Raw genomic sequence first — 19,888 nt, 5'->3', positions numbered from 1 at the left:
CAAGAATAATTCTGGGACAGCACTTGCCCTGTCTTTCCTGAAGTTTAAAAGAATGAGGAGGGACCTTATTGAAGCCTATTGAATATTGAAAGGCTGAGATAGAGTGGATGTGGAGAGGATGTTTCCTATAGCAGAGTGGGGGAGGGTGGAGTCTAGGGTCAGAGGGCAAAGCCCCAGGATAGACAGACAGAACAGAGATGAGGCAGAAGTTCATTAGTTAGAGGGTGATGTATCTATGGAATTCATTGCCATAAACAGCTGTGGAGGCCGTCATTGGGTATATTTAAAGCGGAATTCGATTGGTTCTTGATTATTAAGGGCATCAAAGGCCACAGGGAGAAGGCAGAAGAATGGGGTTGAGAGGGATAATAAATGAACCATGACGGAATGGCACAGCAGATTTGATGGGCAGAATGGCCTATGTCTTATTGTCTAAAATGAACTTGATCCAACAAACATCTAGCTTGGTAATCAGATTACTGCTGACCAGCCAGGTCAACATCATTGTCTCCATTCCATTTATCCATAGAATTTAAAAAAAAATACAAATCATTTAACAATGTATTTCATTTATTTCACAAAATAAACACAATCTGCATTGTACTTCAGTGTACATTCAAATCATAAAATCCCTAGATTCATCCAATATACAGCAACGTATATGCTCCCACTCCACTTTTCAAAGGACAGGCAGTAATTGCATTTGTCTATATTGAACGCTCAACGGGAATTTACATTACAAGCAGAGTAACAAAGTACAAAAAAAGAAAACGGGAGTGTGAAAGAGGCAGGAAGGTATATGGGGAGAAGGGAAAATAGGAGAAAGGAAGAGAGAAATAGAGATGGGGAGGGAAATTTAAAAAGAGAGGGATATCAAGATTGAAAACAAAGAGGGAGAAAGGAAGAGAGAGATGCTACAATCTTTATCTATGGTTGAATTTCGCAAGATATTTCACAGCTTAGCTAGTGTGGCGACCATCGAGGTTGAAGGCAGTATTGTGTCCTGGTGCTGACTAATCAAAACCCTGCCAGTCACTCTGCTCGGAGTCGTACTCTAGCTCAGTGCCAATGCACTTGACGCCTTCCAGCAGCATGGGAGTCCCATGGAGTCGATCTGAAACACAGAAAAGGAGATAGAGAGTGGTGAACTACGAAGGCATTTCAAATAATGGTAGCCTCAACCCTGTTATAAGGAACTGAAGCTGTGGTGACAATAGTTCCAGAACCACGGTACAGTTACAGCAGCCGTGAATGCAGCCCAGTCCATCACACAAATAAGCCTCCCCTCCTCTGACCCTGCCTAGCTGCTACTCTAGGGAATAGCTAACACAATCAAGGGCTGATCCCAGCCTGGTCACTCTCTCTTCTCTCCTTTGCAATCAGGTAGAAGTTTAAAAGGACACAGTACCTATCCAAGAGCAGCTTCTATCCTGCCGTTCTGGGCAGAAGGCAGGATAACGCAGTTGAGAGGGAGAATAAATCAGCCACGATGGAGCAGACTGAATCATGGACCATACGGTAGCCCTTGGCAATGAACTCACTTTTAGGGACTCTGCGGGTTAATGATATTTGTTGCAAGCTATGTTCTTTCATTTCCTACACATTGGGTGCTTGACAGGACTTGTTGCACGGCGTTTGCATTTAAACTGGTTCTATTGTGTTTCCTTGTTTTGTGGTTGCCTGCCAGACGAGGAATCTCAAGGTTGCATACTGTATACGTTCTTTGATAATAAATGTACAGAACAGTACAATGGGCTGAATGGCTAACTATGGCTTTATGAGTTCCTGCAGCATTTTGTGTGTGTTGCTCTTGAACCTGATGGTTGTGACTTCAGGAAGTTCTGCCTCCTGCCCAACAGTAGCAATGAGAAGATGGACGGCTTGGATGGTGGGGGATATGAGAACAGATGCTGGTGTGTTGAGGGGTGGTGGGGAGGGATGTGCCAGTGATATATTCGGCAGAGCTGACAACTCACTGCAGCTACTCACAATCCTTTGCATTTGAATTGCTGCACCAGACTTAAGAGTCATAAATCACAGAAAAGTACGGCAGAGGAACATCTAGACTGTGCCGAGCCATTTAAACTACCCAGTCTTTTCAGCCTGTATCGGGATTATAGCCCTCCGTGTACCTATCCAAATTTCCCTCAATCATTGAAATCGAGCTCGCATGCACCACCTGCTCGCTGGGAAAATGGAGACACCCCCTTCTCCCTTATTAGGGAGAGAGAGCCCATGGTATGCTGAATGCTGAGTGAAATGCAAAGTCTTTGGGGTAAACGCAGGTCTGTGTTTTTGCTAACGCTTTGAGTGCTCGGTGGCAGGTGCTGATGCTTTTTTTGCCAGTGGGTGGAGGGGGGATTGTTGTTTGATGCCGCTTACGTGCGAGACTGGGGGGGGGGACTGTGAAGTACTTACGTTTAACTGTCATTCATTCATTGGGGCACTTCTCTGTTTCCATGGATGCTTGCGAAGAAGCAGCATTTCCAGCCATCCCACCCTGCAAAAACTCATTTCAGGGAGGTAACACCATCAACTTGCAGGAGACTCCCGGAACTTCTGGGAGAGGTGGGATGTCTACAGCAGAGTAGCTCCTTAGCAGCTAGTTTAAATAACGTTAGCTATACTAATGAATGAATGACACCTGTTAAACTCACCTCAACATGTCTTTTACATTTTAACCCCCCCCCCCCCATGGGCAATAGAAAAGTCACTGTTGCAAACAGTGCAGTGAGCAACACTGTCATTATTTTTGACCCCTATTAGGCAGGGGTACACTTTAGTGTAGTCTGGGGTGAAGTACGTTTTATATTTTCTTTTTTTGGAACACTCTGCCATGACGCGCTCTTTCTTTCTTTCATAGAACATAGAATAGTACAGCACATTACAGGCCCTCCGGCCCACAATTACCCCTCAAACCTTGCCTCCCATATAACCCTCCCCACCTTCTCTCACTCTCTCTTTTCCGCTCCTTCTCTCTCTCTCTCTCTCTCTCTCTCTCGCTCTCAAAAAAATCAATTTCAGGGATGTTGTATATAATTTGTGGGCGTCAGGGAGCCGCTATCAATATGCGGGAGACTCCTGGAACTTCCGGGAGAGGTGGGATGTCTGCATTTCAGAATGTATATTCTATACATTTTTCTGACATTAAATTGCACCTCTGAAAACTGCACACAATACTCTAAATTAGGCCTCGCCGTTAACATTTGGTCACCTTTAGTGGTTCATTATAATTTTTGTTCCTCAGTAAGAGTGCCTACAAATCAGCTTTGTAACCTCAAGGCTCTATGTAAACAGAAATCAAACTGGTTTCAGTAAGGAACCCAAATGCAGAACCTAGTGGAAGGGGAATGATGCCACTCTGCTCAGTAGGTGTCAGCATTGAACAACTCTACTGGATTCAGGGCAAAGCAGCGAGACTTAGTCTCCGCATCACAGAGCATCTGTTACAGCAGAGTCGATAAAACACAAGACACAAAGCAGTTATGTAGGAACAGGTCAGAGAGTCCTCACCTTCAAGCACAGTTACAAGGGATGCCACCACAGGAAAGCAGCATCCATCGTCGAGGGAGGGGAATGAACAGTCGACAGCTCAGCTGTGACCCTTCATCCCGACCCGATGACAGGTCTCAGCCTGAAACGTCAGCACTTTATTTCTTTCAAAAGACCTGCCTGACCTGCTGAGTTCCTCCATCATTTCGTGTTTGTTCTTCCGGACTTCGATCATCTTCAGAATCTCTTGTGTTTATCCATCTTCAAGGACCCCCACCATCCAGGCGGGGCCCTTTCTTTTACCACTACCATGGAGCAGGAGGTACAAAAGCCTTAGGATCTACATCACCAGGTTCAGCAAGTTATTACCCTTCAACCAGCAGGCATCCGAACCAATGTGGGTAACTTCACTCGCTTCGAACTGTGAATTGATTCAACAACCTGTGGACTCACTTTCAAGGACTTGGAGCCGATTCAAAGCAACAGAAGCGAGAAGAGGCGGGGCCCAGGGCCCAGGCCCGAGAGCACATCAAAGTGGCAGGGCCTGGGTTCAGGAATGAGGAATGAACTGCTATTTGACCAATTTAAGTGCTGGTCCAGATTGTAAAGGACTGCCTTAGGGCCTCCAGCTCTGGATTTGTCCTCCGGGTTTACTCCGGAAGCCTTTCCCATGAGTGGGAATGGGCACAAGGCAGCGGAGGTTTGAAATCAGAGTTTCCCCTCTCTTAAATGGACTGCCTTCCCAGGCTGACAAGCTCCGTCTACCCGGCTGCCTGTAGAGTGACAAATATCAAGACTGCATATAGGATACATACTTCGATAATAAATGTACTTTGAACTTTCATCTCATTCTCTCAGTATTATATTTTTACTTATTTGCGCAATTTGCCTTCTTTTGGACATTGATAATTTGCCAGTTTTTGCTCACGTACAGTTTTTTTGTAAATTACATTGCATTTATCTTTCCTGCAAATGCCTGCAAAAAATTAACCTCGAGGTAGAATATGGTGATATGTATGTACTTTGATAATATATTGTACTCTGACTTTTCACCCCAGTAACCACCACTGTGGGCCAAGCCCTCAGTGACCATGGTGGAAGCTGAAAGCCCAAATTAAAGACAACAGCATTTATAGTTGGCTCAGTAAAATATCACAAAACACACAGGCAATCGTTGGGAAAGGATGGCCAAAGGGAAGGGTCAGATTGTCCAAAAATGAGATTGGTTAGGGATAGAATTCCAGAGTTTAGGATCCAGGCATCTGAGGCCTCAGTAAATCTGCAAGAGGCCAACCCTCGAAAAGCATCACAGGGGCTAGGTTTGGGATGGGAGGAGGAGGATGGGGAGGAACGGAGTTGTGGGGTGGGGGGAATGCAGAAGGGAAGGGAGCGTGAGAGTGATGATGAGGGGGTAAATGGCTGGAGAGAGAGGGAGGAAGCAGTGGGGGAATGATGTGGGAGAGAGGGTGGGGATGATGGGGAGGGTGCGTGTGAGGTCGGGGCGATGGGGAGGGTGCGTGTGAGGTCAGGGGCGATGGGGAGGGTGCGTGCGAGGTGGGGGCAATGGGGAGGGTGCGTACGAGGTCAGGGGGCAATGGGGAGGGTGTGTGAGAGTTTGGGGGCGATGGGGAAGGTGTGTGAGAGTTTGGGGGCGATGGGGAAGGTGTGTGCGGGGGAGAGGGAGAGGGAAATGGGAAGGAGGAAGGCAGAATGTGGAGGGGGAGGGAGAGTAATGGGGAGGGGAGGAGAATGATGGAATGCATAGAGAAAATAAAGAAGGGGAGGGAGATTGATGGGAGAGATGATTGTAACAAAAAGAACGTGAGGGAGGTGAGTGAGAGCAAGCAAGAGAAAAAGGGCATATCCAAAGAATTAACAATATCATAAAACACAAGGAACATAATACGTGCCAAAGGTCAAAGGTGTTCTGAACTCTTAACACCATGACGGCCACACAGATGCAATCGGACTCTTTTGATCTACACTGGGAACTCAGATTTACACCGAGCTTCATTCATAAAGTGCCTAAGCAGTGAGGCTTGGCAAGACCCCACTGCTGGGATACACAATAAAGCACACACTCAAACACATCTGCTGGCACACACTCTCTCCTGCCGCTTTAGACAGGGAAACAATGTGGGTTCTTTATCACCAGCCCGACGTTGCGTAAGCACTTCTTTTATTGGTGGCCTTGTCTGAAGCAGTCAGGTCCTCGATAGTAATGTGAGCTACTGCTTCCCAGCCTCGAAGAGTTAATATTATTGCTGAGCTGTAGCTGGGGTGGAATACTAATCTATCACTATCCTACTTGTACAATTCAAGAATGTCTAGGTTCCAGACAGATAACGTCACCTCATAAAAGTCAGGAACATAACTGGGGCAAGAAGATTACTCTTTTGATTATTAACCATTTAATGTCCTACCCTGGAAACAAAACGCGACTGTAAAATAATGGGTGGAGAGCTTTTTATCCGAAATCATGGATCACAGGTTCAGCAGTGCAATAACACAGCAATTAGGTTGCAATTTATCACAGCATCAGTGACCTGGGTTCGATTCCCGCCTCCTCTGTAGGAAGTCTGTACCTTCTCCACGTGACTGCGTGCACTTCCGTCGACTGTTCCGGTTTCCTCCCACAGTTCAAAGGTTCACATTATTATCACTGTATGTGCGCAGAACACAACTCTGGGATTTGCCTTCCCCAGAAAGCCACAGAACACACAAACCCGCCAAAGCAGTTGAAATAAAGTCAGCCACGACCCCCCCATGAAAAGAAACAAAAACATCAAAACCCAACCCGCCCCCCAACAAAAACTAACAGAACACCCACGTGGAGAAACAATAACAAGAACATCAAACCCCAAAACCCAAAGCCCACCAATCATCTACAAGAAAGAATGGGCGAGAACATGAAATAAAACATAGAACCGAAAGAGATCAATACAAACTACAGACTAATGCATAAATCTCAGAATTTCACTGGTAAGTCCAAAGACATGCATGTTACTAAGATTTAGTAAGTTGTGGGCATGCTACTGGGGCAGCACAGCAGTGTAATGGTTAGAGAACCAGCGACCAGGTTCAAATCTGCCGCTCTGGGTAAAGTGTTTGTATGTTCTCCCCATTACTGGGCTGGTTTCCTCCCACATTCTAAAAGAGGTACAGGTTAGTTGGTTAATTGCTCATGTGGGTTTAACTGGGCGGCACGGGCTCATTGGGCCGAAAGGGCCTGATACTGTGCTGAAACTGCAAAATAAATAAAAAAATCTCTTCGTGAGCTGGTGCAAGAGAGTAGAACTGAATTATAGGGTTAGTCATGATCCTTTTGAAAGACAGAGTGGGCAGCTGAGTAACCTATTCTTACTTCTTTTTGTTCAATCACCAATTGCTTGTTGTGATCCAACAAGATAAGTACTATGGCTAGGAAACACGCCAGTGCCTCTACTTCCTCAGAATCCTAAGGAAATCTGGCATGTCCCCATTGACCCTCACCAACTTTGAAAGATCCCCCACAGGAAACGTCTCTCCAGATGCATCCCTGCTTGGTAAGGCAATGGAACTGCAGAGAGCTATGAGTGCAGGCCAATCCATCACGCAAACCAACCTCCCCTCTGTCTGCATTTCCTGTTGCCTCAGGAAAGCTGCCAATGTTATCAGACAGGCTAGACTATCTCCTAGCCTGGACATACTCTCTTTTCCCCTCTTCCTATCAGGCCGAAGGTACAAAGGTAATGAGAGGCTCACAGACTGTTTCTATCCCACTACTGTAAAAGTCTTGATCCAATCTCTTATATGAGAAAGAGCTTGTGATTTCTCAGTCTACCTCATCAAGGCACTTGCAATTTGTTTGTCTACCTGCACCACACTTTATCTGTAACTACTTGTTCTGTTATTGGACTTTGAGATACTTGTTTTGGAAAGGTCCATCCAGACTATTCCACCTTTCCTCAGTACACTTGATGGCTACTGTATTAGGTACACCTGCATAGATACACCTGTAATGCAGATATCTAATCAGCCAATCACATGGCAGCAAAACAATTCATGAAAGCATGCAGGCATGGGCAAGAGGTCATCTCATTTGTGTAAACTTATGGAACGTATGGTAATAGAGAGTTTGAATTGTAGTTTGGAAAAGGGAGGTGATAACTGCATTTTATCGGAACTGATTTCGGATGGGTAGAATGACACTGGATTCAGTTTTATGTTTGGAAGACGATATTAGGAAAGCACAGGTAAATAAAGAAGTTGCAATAGCAGTATTTTTGATATTGAATAGGCACATAAGTTAAGGAAGGAAGGTCTTTTAATTAAATTATGGAAATTAGAAGCGAGGGAAAGACTAATTTTTTCTGAGTTTTTTGATTTGAATGCCTATGCAGTAAGGTGTATTTGTGTCTCTATGAGATAGAGAATGGGACCCTACAAGGCAGTATTTGTAGACCTTTATTATATAATATTATGATTAATGATTTTTCTTCTCTGAGATAGGTACTGGGGTGGGTAAATCACTATGTAGTAGATGGAGCTTTATGGATTAGAGGTATAAATTTCAATTTTATTATATATTGGATGCAATAAACATTGGGCAAATAGATGGTGTTTTAAGCTTTCCGTAGCTAAAACACAAGTTATGTGTTTTATAAAGAGGATCAATAGACCTGCACATGATTTGAAATTACATGGTCAAACTCTTGAAGAAGTATCAGTGATAAGATTTTGAGGCATATGGATGAATGCCCCACTGTGAAGGAATGGACTGAGGAAATGGTTAAGATTTCATCATATGAACACATGTTGGGAAGAATTAACAGTGAGAGAAAAGTGCAAGACACGTGGGATCAATTTTGGTTGCATGTTAAACTTAGATTAGAACTTTTTTCTGTTTCCAAGTCTTATTTGTTTCCCTGTCATGGGATGTCTGTGTAAATATGCTGTACTGTATCTGCTCTATGATATGCTGTGCTGCTTTGTAAAACAAGAATAAATAATAATAAAAATTTGAATTTAATAAAAGCATTAAATATTTTCAGGTGTCTATGTGGGTACTCTTGGGGTGCCACATGAAAATCTTTGTTGACCATTTATGCTCGTTTAATTCAATCTGTGGTTGATGATGGCTTTGTAGCTTATGGATCAGCTTCATCTTCGGCTTTAAAGTGTTTCGATGTGATACAAGCACAGGCTTTAAGATTGTGTTGTGGTGCAGTAAGGTTTTCCCCGGTTTCCGTTTTATTGCCTGAAACTGGACAATTACCCTTATAGTTGCAGAGGTTGAAACTGTTAATATCCTGGGTTAACTTGAGGAGGCAGAGGAATGATCCCTCTATTAAAGCTGTGTTGGAGGACTGTTGGGAACAGTGAGTGTTTTTCGTTTTGGGTGACTGGGTTCCTATCACACTAGGATATGGGTCTGTTGGATCATGCAATATGTCCCACTGTAGTATTTTCAGTATCCCTACCTTGGTTTTTTCCAGTGACTTCAGCTGATTTTAGGTTACATGATTTAATGAAGTCTAAGGATTCTGATATGCCCGAGAGTCTGTTGGTCCATCAATATGTTAAGGAAAATTATTATGACATGTTTACCATTTTTCCCAATGGATCAAAAGATAATTTAACTAGGAATGTTGGCGCGGCTGTTTTGGTGTCTGAATTACAGGTAACAATAAAGAAATGCCTTACTAACCAATTATCAGCAGAATTGGTGGCCATCATTTTGGGCTGACAATGGGTGGAGGAAATTTACCCTTGCAAAGTGGTAATTTGTTCAGATTATTTTTCGGTTTTAATGTGTCTTAAAACAGGTCATTCTAGCAGTAGGCCTGATTTACTGTTGGAAGCTCTTCAAACTTTATTTCAAATTCAAAGTATTGGTTTGCATGTTCTCTTCTCGTGGGACCCTGCATGTAGAGGTGTTGAGGGGAAAGAGCTGGTTGATCGTTTAGCTAAGAAAGCTGTTAAAAGTTCAGCAGTGGACAGGCCTTCCTCTCAGCAAATCAGAAACTAAGGGGTTGTTCCAGTTAAGAATTAGACTTGTGGGATAATGGGCTTAAGGGGAGACACCTTTATAGAAGACATAAAACTGTGGGATAGATGGTAGAAGGGGGTAAGACAAGAAGGGAAGGAGTTATATTGATTCGACCTAGAATTGGGCATACCATGTTTAATCATTCCTCTGTCTTGTTGGAAACATCACTCTGGGGTGTGTAGGTTTTGTCATCATTATGAAACAGCTGAGCACCTTCTATTACAGACCGAAGCATACAAGGTTGAAAGATATTAAATGCAGGCATCACCACTATCTTTGAGGAGTTTATAGTTTTCATTTTAAAACTTTATTAAGTTGTGGGAGTGACTTTAATTCACAGTATTGTCCTTCACTACTTACAATCTTTTTAGGGGCAAATTAGTTTTTATTTGTTAAAGAACTAGTAAGGATTTTATTTCCCAACTCTCTACACCACACTCCAGTCCAGTTGGTAGTAATGCACCTTTATTTTGACTGTCAACCGCCATCAAAATTCAGAAGATGAAGAAGAGGCTCGGTTGTTGTTCAGACCAAACTTTAGAATGGGGAAGAAATGTGATATAAGTGAGTTTGATCATGGAATGATTGTTGGTGCCAGATGGGGTGGTTTGAGTATTTCAGAAACTGAGGATCTCCTGGGATTCTCACACACAACTATTTCTAGAGTCTACAAAGGATGGTGTAAAAAACAAAAATCATACAGCGAGTGACCGTCCTATGGGCAAAAATGCCTTGTTAATGAGGAAAGTCAGAGGAGAATGGCCAGAATGAGAGGAAACAGACGGGAAGGAGACAGTAACTCAAATAACCAGATGTTACAACAGTGGTGTGCAGGAGACAACAAAAAAAGATTGAGTGCCCACTTTATAGGTCCTTCCTGCATTTCATGCATTTTGGTACATGTGACAATAATAAATGCTACCAATTGTGCAAAAATATGACAAAGATGTAACTGGAGGTTTAAAAGTGAATAATTCACTTTCTCTTTAAAACTTATAATTTAAAACATACAGTACTGTGCAAAACTATTCAACAGAGAAATAGCTAGGTGCCCAAGACTTTTGTCAGTACTGTATTTGTCAACGTGGAGTGGAGAGCAAGTTTGTAAATCTGGTTGGAGCAAAGGATGTCAGGGATAGTGAGGTTGGTGCACCACGGGAGGGGGGTGGGATTGGTGGCAGAGGAATGTCAGGGGCGCTGGGCGGGGGGGTGGTGGTGCAGGTGAGCCACACCCAGCCTTGAGATGCCAGGCAATGTCATTTGATTCCAAACAACTGGTTTTTTGATCAGTACAGTACTCTCATGCTTCCTGCTCCCTCCCCTTTCTCTTCCACTCTTCCCAACCATGATTGCTCCCTTGCTGCCCTCTTCCCACTCTCAGTCTATAATACAGACTCATATCAGAATCAGGTTTATCATCACTCACATATGTCATGAAATTTGATTTTTACAATCTGAAACAGTACAGTGCAAAACATAAAATTGCTACAGTACTGTGCAAAGCTCTTAGGCAGCCTAGCTTGATTTCTGTGCCTACCAGTTTTGCACAATACTCTACAACATAAGACATAAAGCTCCTTACATAATATAAAGAGCTTTGAATAAAATGGACTTTAATACCTACACACAACAACATTATTCAACAAAGCAACTGGTTCTGGTCACCGAATTAAAGGAAAGATGTCAACAAAATAGAGAGGGTACAGAGAAGATTTACTAGAATGTTACCTGGGTTTCAGCACCTAAGTTACAGGGAAAGGTTGAACAATTTAGGTCTTTATTCTTTGGAGCGTAGAAGGTTGAGGGGGGATTTGATCGAGGTATTTAAAATTATGAGGGGGATAGATAGAGTTAATGTGGATAGGCTTTTTCCATTGAGAGTAGGGGAGATTCAAACAAGAGGACATGAGTTGAGTTAGGGGGCAAAAGTTTAAGGGTAACAGGAGGGCGAATTTCTTTACTCAGAGAGTGGTAGCTGTGTGGAATGAGCTTCCAGTAGAAGTGGTAGAGGCAGGTTCGGTATTGTCATTTAAAGTAAAATTGGATAGGTATATGGACAGGAAGGGAATGGAGGGTTATGGGCTGAGTGCGGGTCGGTGGGACTAGGTGAGAGTAAGTGTTCAGCACGGACTAGAAGGGCCGAGATGGCCTGTTTCCGTGCTGTAATTGTTATATGGTTATATGGTTTTATAAAGATAGTTGGTAGTGACACAATCTGTACAAAGCACTAGTTAAGGTCAAAATGGCCACACTATCTTCACTTGAAAACTCCCCTCAATTGAGCAAAAATCTGTTTTGAAAATACATTGTCAGTCCTTCTTCACTGGAAGTCCTTTCTCGACAGTACACTTCCCTGAAGGAGTACATGGTTCAAGATGGTGGCTCGTTGCCATTTTCTCAAGAGAAATTGGATTTTTGAGCAATAAACTCTGGTCTTGCCAGTGAAGCTTACAAGCCACACAAGTAGTAAACTAAAAGTTGTGATTCTGAACTTAGTAATTGGAGCCGAGTTCATAGACCGATGGTTCATCTTCTACCCTTCCCCCATACTCCCAAACCATACACTCAGTGTAACAGCTGGGGGCTGCTTCTTCCAATATAATCCACTCAGTTTTATTACCGTGCTTGGAGAGCAACACGGTCCATCTCTATATCAAGCCCGTTCTGAATGGTATCATACGTTACCTCAACCCCGCCAAACGTTCTTTGATTCTTTGTGTTGAGAAAATAATCCTATTTGCTTTATTCCTTAATCGGGCCTTGGGTTTGAGCAAAGTACCTTGATGCATTTCTGAATCTCCACACAAAAAAAAATACCTGTCTATCAGCTCCCCCTGTCCCCCTCCTCTCCTACTGGACTTCTTTTCCACACTTTGAATTTTCCACCTATCACTTCTCAGCTTCTCACTTCACTCCTCCCCCCCCCACCGCCACATACCACACACCCTCACCTGGCTTCACCAGTCATCTTGGAGCTTGTACTCCTTTCCCTACCCCTACCTTCTCATTCTGGCTACTTCACCCTTCCCGTGAGACCCTATTCCTTTTGTGATTCATGCACAAGCACTCCCAAGTCCCTCTGCACAGCAGCATGCTGCAATTTTTTCACCATTGAAATAATTATCTTCTCTTCCATTTTTCCTTCCAAAGTGGATGACTTCGCATTTTCCATCTGCCAGGCCCTTGCCCACTCACTTAACCTATCTATATCTCTCCGCAGACTCTCTGTATCTTCAGCACAATCTTTGTCATTTCACCCTAATTGATGCCCCCTAATCTTGGACTCCCCTACCTGGGAAAAAAGACTGCTGCCATACACTTTATCTATGCCCCTCATGATCTTATAAGCTTCAATACCTTCTTCCCTGTCCTCCACACCAATTACATTATCATCCAAATTGTTAACACAGACAACAAACAGTAGGGGGCGCAGCAGCCATCCCTACGGCACACCATGGCCTGACTTCCATGGAAGACAGACGTCAATGGTATGCGGATGTAACTTGTCATCATAGGGAGGCATGTGGCAAATCTGGATAGGTCAAATTATAGTTAAAGAAAAAAAAGTTTCAACTCCTTAGCAGCACAAAGAGTGCGGCTGCTCTTTCCTTTAAAGCCGAGCTGGAGGTCAATCAGAAGTCTAGATCGGAGCCTGAAGGTTGATTGGAAGCTCAGAAGCCAATGCCTGATGGCCAGAGACTGTGCAGTCTGCGAATCTCTGCGAGTCCACTGGGGAAGCTGGGGCCAGTGGCTGTGAATCCAGTGTCTATGGAGGCTGGAGGACGAAGACAGCCTGCCCTGGGTGCAGCTGGGGGAGAGGGAGGGAAGAATAGGGCTTTTTTTTTCGCTTTTGTTGCTTGGTGCGTTGTTTTCTGTTGCTCTGCCGGACACAGTGGGAATGCTGTGATGGTGCCGGAATGTTTGCCGATACTTGTGGCCTGTCCCTGCCACATCCTCGGGTGTGTTGGTTGTTAACACAATCGACACATTACACTGTAGGCTTTGATCTGCATGTGATAAGTAAGTCAAAATCTGAATCAAATCCAAGGAATTAGTAATAACGGAAGATTAATGAAGTCAGCTTGCCAATGGAGACAATTAGGTTGGAATACGGATGTGGTCAGCAGAGTATTATGGAAACCAATTTCCGTAAATGAGATTTTGTTATGTGATCGAGTCAGTGACAACGAAAGCACATTTGGCACCTGTTACAAGTGCCCCTTGGCTAGACTGCAGGCTCCTTCGTAACTCGAGTCATGTATCTGGAGCTGATCCTGTAGGTTCGAGTCTTGCGTTTCTGAGACAGAACGGAGTGAAAAGATGCCTCTGTATTTGGTCAGCCCACTAGTAACCAGATAAACGCAGCAACTTCCATGATGGGGCCAACATGAGAGATTACTAGTCCAGCAAAGTTACTGGACCTACTTTAACCAGGGTTTCGGGACACTGAACAACCTGCTGGACATCTATTGGGGTAGGGGAGGGGGGAAGGAATTGTTAATATTCCGAGTCAGACCCCTATAATGTTTAATATTTAATGTTTAATGTCATTTCAATTATAGAACTGTAAAGGAGAATTCAATAATTGTTACTCCAGATCCAAATTAGGCTTCTGAACTCCCTGTCACATTGAATTCAAAGTGCCACTGGTTAAACTGTTCTATATTTTACAATATTTAATTTATGCACTTTTGTTTATTTATGTGTAATGTACTGTATCTGTACATTTCACCCTGACTTTCATAAGTTATTGTGTGTTATTTGTCCCAGTGTGCTTTACAGCTTGGTTTGGAGAAATGTTGTCTCGTTTGACAGTATACATGTGTATATATAGTTAAATGACAATAAACTTGACTGTCGCCAAGGATGACTTAAGTATCTCTGCTGGGGCCCTGGCAATTTCTGCACTTGCCTCCCACAGATTCAGAATTGTTTAATGTCATTTCCAGTACACAAGGGTAAAGTAGAACAAAATAATTGTTACAAATGGCTTAATTCTGCTCCTATGTCTTATGGTCTTATTAAAGAACAATCTGAGAGAAGCCTGCATTTGATTATGGCGCAGTCAAGCCTCTGTCTCTCTGCAGGTCACTGATATAAAGGTGCCTTCACAATTCAAGATTGTTTAATGTCATTTCCAGTACACAAAAGTAAAGGAGAATGAAATAATTGTTACTCCAGATCCAATGCAGCACAAAAATCACAATAAGAGAAAGAGCACAAGAATAAAAAACTCAATAAATATGAATACATAATATAGCTAATATAGGTAGATAGACTGTATGTCCGTAAAGTGACGCTAGGTCAGGAGTGTCTGCATATAAGGTGACTCTGCGAGGAAATGATATACTGGTAGTGGTGGAGGTGTAATGGGGTGGGTTAGTGGGTGGAGGTGTTGATCAGCCTTACTGCTTGGGGAAAGTAACTTTTCGAGTCTGGTAGTCCTAGCGTGGATGTTACGTAGTCTCCTTTCTGATGGGAATGGGACACAGAGGATCGGTGTTTCAGGTTCAAACTACCTGAAGAATCTCTTGTATTCCGCTTCCTCTTATACTCCTCACCCCTGCCTGACAACCATGTCTCCTGTCTCCAACATTCCCCTTTGTCTGAGACATTCACTTGGCGCTTTTTACCCTCTCAAACACTCAAGCCCATCCAAATTTTTTCCTGAACATGCCCGATCTCCTAACTCATTCCAACTGCGAACATTTCCAATCCAACAGCTCAATTTTAAAATTCTCATATTTTCCAACTTCTAATATAATTTTGCCCTTTCTTCCCTCAATCACCTCTTCCAGGCCCTGGGATCCCTACTCTTCTAGAAGACTCTCCTAGCTTCTTACACGTTCCAGATTTTCCTCCAATTAAATATGTGGCTGCAGTCATCTAGGTCTTTTTAAAATCCCATTCTAAACCTTTGGCTCTCCGGCACCATAAAACCAAAGAACCCGAGGTTTTGGTTAATCTGCTGCTGGAAACATAGCATTAAGCTGGAAAGAAGACAAAAAAGATTTACAGGGATGGTTGGGTTGAGTTGTTCTCCAATTTTGGCAATTTACTTGCAAATGTTTCATCACCATACAAGGAGACATCATCAGTTCACTGCTAATTGTGGTGTGCCCTCTGAATTCTTGGCCTTTATATAACCAACACTCAGCTGATTGGTCATCATTTCTGAAAACTCAGTTGTGATGTGGGGAGAAAATCTCGTAGCTGATTGGTTGTGTGGTGAACTTCACATGTTGATTGGAAGTTTGCCTGCATTGGCTCCTAAACAGAATTGAAGTCTACTTGTCTGTTTACAGAATGGTTCACAGAAATCACACTTCTGCGAATTCTCTTGTGTGCTGACTGTTCATTTGCGCCAAGACTTTTACTGATGCACAGTTGCATTTGCGCCCCTCTCGATCTTTATGGGTAGCGACCATCACAATTAACGATGTCTCCTTATATGGCGATGAAATGTTTGCAAGTAAATTGCTGAGATCAGAGAACAACTCAAGCCAACCAACCCAAGCTTCACATTTTCCAAATTATATCCATGTTGCCAGGGCTTGAGGACCTGAGTTGGTCTTTATTCTTTGGAGTGAAGGAGATGGAGGGCTGATCTTATAGAGGTGAATAAAATCACATAGGGAAAACACACACACGGTCATTATCTCAGGGAAAGGGAATCAAAAACTCGAGGGCATCAGAGTAAGGTGAGAGGCAACTTCACGCAATGTGGATTGAGCTGCCACAGGAAGTGGTCGAGGCAGATACAGTAATTTTATATTATTTGGAGATAGAGTGATGAACAGGCCCTTCCCGCCCAATGAGCCACATTGCCCAGCAACCTAGCTCCAGCCTAATCTCAGGACAACCTACAGTGACCAATTCACCTACTAACTCGGAATGTGGGAAGAAACTGGCGCACCCAGACAAAGGCCACAACTTTTACATAACAGCATGTAAAGGACATTTGGGCAAGAACGTGGATAGGAAATGTTAAGAAGTTATGGGCCAAACATGGGAGAATTTAGATGGGCATCCTGGTTGGCACAGATGTGTTGGGCTGAAAGGCCAGCTTCAGAAGCAGGTTTAAGATCACCGGTACATGTTGCGAAATATGTTGCATTGCGGTAGCAGTACATTGCAGTCATCATCATTATGCGCTGGGTTGTATGATGGTCAAATTGTTCTTGGCAAATTTTTCTACAGAACTGGTTTGCCATTGTCTTCTTCTGGGCAGCGTCTTTACAAGACGGGTGACCCCCAGCATTATTAATAACCATCACAGATAGACTGCCTGGTGTCAGTGGTCGCATAATCAGGACTTGTGACAAGCACCAGCTGCTCATATGACCATCCACCACCTGCTGCCATGGCGTTGCGACCCTGATTGGGGGAGGGGGGTGATATGCAGGTGCCACAGCTTGCCAAAAAGCCAGAATCCTCTGCCCTGAGCCAAAGGTCTTTGGAGCTTCCAATAACATTTCTATAGCTCTGGGTTTTTACGGGATGGGGCTACTCGGCCCATGCCCAACCCTCCTCCTTTTGCAGCTGAGCTTGTGATCGTCCATGGTGGAGTCCATTCGATCATGGCTGGCTTCTTATCCCTCTCAAACCCATTCTCCCACCTTCCCCCTTACTGATTAAAAGCCTATCAACCTCTGCAGTTAATATACCCAATGACCTGGCATCCACAGCCTTCTGAACTCCAGTCACAAAGTATGAAAAATGGTGCATAGATGGGTTAGAATAAGGTGGTGCAGAAACAGCTACACTCTACATTCTGCAAGACTGCAAGTGGAAACAGATCTATAAATCACATGGGTTATGTGGTGATGGAACAGTATCACTCGAGGAGTGCAAACAGTGCAACACTTGCCCCTTCGTAATTGAAGCTTGGGATTTGATTTTATTTACTTATTTAGAGATACAGAGCATTCAGGCCTTTTCAGCCCAACAAGCAGCACCCCCGCCCCGCAACCCGCCTATTTAACACTAGCCTAATCATTTACGGTGACCAATTAACCAACTAACCGGTATGTTTTTGGACTGAAGGAGGAAACCTACATAGGTCATGGGGAGAACATACAAACTCCTTAGACACAGCACAGGAATGGAACTCGAAACTCCAGAACACCCCACACTGTAATGGCATCTAATTATGGTTTCACGATTATGGAGAGATTGAGCAATTTCCAGTTCCTGGGTGTCACTATCTCTGAGGACCTAACCTGGAACCAACATATTGATGAGGCTATAAAAAAGGAAGATGGTGGCTGTATTTCATTAGGAGCTTGAGGAGATTTGGTTTGTCAACTGAAACATTCAAACTTCTACAGAGGTAGGACGGAAAGCATTCTGACTGGGGGCATCACCGTCTGATATGGGGGGGGTTGGGGGGGCTACTGTATAAGATTGAAGTAAGCTACAGAAACCTGTAAAATTAGTCAGCTCCATCATGGGTACCAGACCCTGTAGTATCCAAGACATCTTCAAGGAGCGGTGCCTTTGGAAGGCAGCTCATCATTAAGGACCCCCACCACCCAGGACAGGCCCCCTTCTTACTGTTACTGTCAGGGAGGAGGTACAGAAGCCTGAAGGCTCACATTCAGTGATTCAGGAACAGCTTCTTCCCACCTGCCATTTGATTCCTAAATTGACATTGAACCATGAACACTACCTCACTACATTTTATTTCTGATATTTTGCATTACTTCTTTTAACTTAACTATTTAATAGACATATAGTTAATGTAACTCAGCCTTTTTCTCCATATTTATTTATCATGTATTTCATTGTACTGCTGTCACAAAGTTATCAAATTCCATGACATTTGCCAGTGATATTAAATCTGATTCTGACTCTAATCATGAGGTTACCATGGTGTCCTTGCAAGTATTTAATTCAGATCTTACAACAGCCATTTGCAACCCAGTCTAAGTCAGAAAACAACATGCACAAAGTGCTGGAGGAAGGCAGCAAGTCAGGCGGCATCTGTGGAAATGAATAAACAGTCAGTGTTTCGGGGCAAGTAGGAGAAGGATAGGTAGAAAATGATGTGAAGCCAGATGGGGAGGAATAGTAAAGGGATGGCAGAGGAATCTGATAGGAGAGGAGAGTGGACCATGAGAGAAAGGGAAGGAGGAGGGGACCTGGGGGAGGTGATAGGTAGGTGAGAAGAGGTAAGAGGCAGAAGTGGGGAATAGACGAAAAGTGGAGGGGAGGGAATATTTTTTACCAGAAGAAGAAATCGATATGTTTGCCATCAGGTTGGAGGCTACCCAGACAGAATACAAGATGTCGCTCCTCTACCCTGAGGCCAAACGGACTGGGAATTAAAATTTTTGGCCACCGGGAGGTTCTGCTCTTGGCAGATTGAGCGGAGGTGCTCGAAGTAGCGGGTCTCCCACTTTACGACGGGTCTTGGGAAGGTGGCATTCATCATGAAGGACCCTCACCATCCAGGACATGCCTCCTTTTCATTACTCCCATCATGGGGGAGGGCACGTGAGCCTGAACAGCATCTTCCCATCTGCTGTCCTATTTCTGAATGGTCCATGAACATTACCTTCATCTTCTTCCGCTATTTAAAAAAAAAATTAGTTGCAATCTGTGGTAATCTTTATGTACAGCAATGTACTGCTGCTGCAGAACAAGTTTCATGACATACGTCAGTTCACTTGATGCAAACCAGCAGAGGAGCTTAGCAAGTCGGGCAGCATCTGTGGCTGGAAAAAATGGTCAATGTTTCGGGCCCAATGTCTTGCAGAGCTCCTCCAGCATTTTGTATGTGTTGTTAATCAATGCTAAATTTTCCTTTCACTGACTTCAAAAAAAAAGTGCACCAAGTGATGCCCAGGTGGTCCAAATTCAGGGAGGAACAAGAGCACTTCCCTCCTCCCGCCCTCAAAAGCAGACTTACCCAGCACTCTGGCCTGCAACGTCACCTTCACCGAGGCGTTGTCCTTGATCTCGCTGGCGATCATCATTTCCTCCTTGATCACGCCTTCCTTGTGTGCACTGTACTCACACTTCATTCGGTGACCTGCATTGGGGTGGACACGAGGCTGTTACTGTTCACGGCACCTGGCGACATCAAATCTCCGCAACAATACCTTGCACTGGTACAGCCTTTAAGACCATTGGAAACAGAGCCCATCACTTGACCACTTGACCATTTAAAACTCTGATAAAAGGCCGGCGAAGTCCGCAGCAGCGCCACAGAGCCTTGACCAGCAGCTAATTGGCGTTTGGGACTAATTACTAAGAGCTAATTAATGGAAGACAGTGGCCATCATCACAGAGGCCGTCGTCTGAGTGGACATAGAACGATGACCTTAGGGCTTAAGCTCCAGCAAGGAGAGACTTCACTCA

General features: G+C 43.9%; 1 protein-coding gene across 1 annotated transcript in view; it reads right to left on the bottom strand.

Moving 5' to 3' along the window:
• Positions 1 to 552: 552 nt before the first annotated feature.
• Positions 553 to 19,888, bottom strand: part of adissp (adipose secreted signaling protein) — a 96,199-nt gene continuing 76,863 nt past the window's right edge. Inside the window, exons 4-5 of the mRNA XM_059965742.1 lie at positions 19,437 to 19,559; positions 553 to 1,114 (exon numbers count right to left, since the gene is read on the bottom strand). Coding sequence (XP_059821725.1) covers positions 1,014 to 1,114; positions 19,437 to 19,559 — 224 coding nt within the window. The 3' untranslated portion in view covers positions 553 to 1,013. The remainder of the gene's footprint in view (positions 1,115 to 19,436; positions 19,560 to 19,888) is intronic.

Source organism: Hypanus sabinus, chromosome 3 (genome assembly GCF_030144855.1).
Source record: "Hypanus sabinus isolate sHypSab1 chromosome 3, sHypSab1.hap1, whole genome shotgun sequence".
Lineage (NCBI taxonomy): Eukaryota > Metazoa > Chordata > Chondrichthyes > Myliobatiformes > Dasyatidae > Hypanus > Hypanus sabinus.
This window is presented reverse-complemented; position numbering and strand designations above follow the sequence as displayed.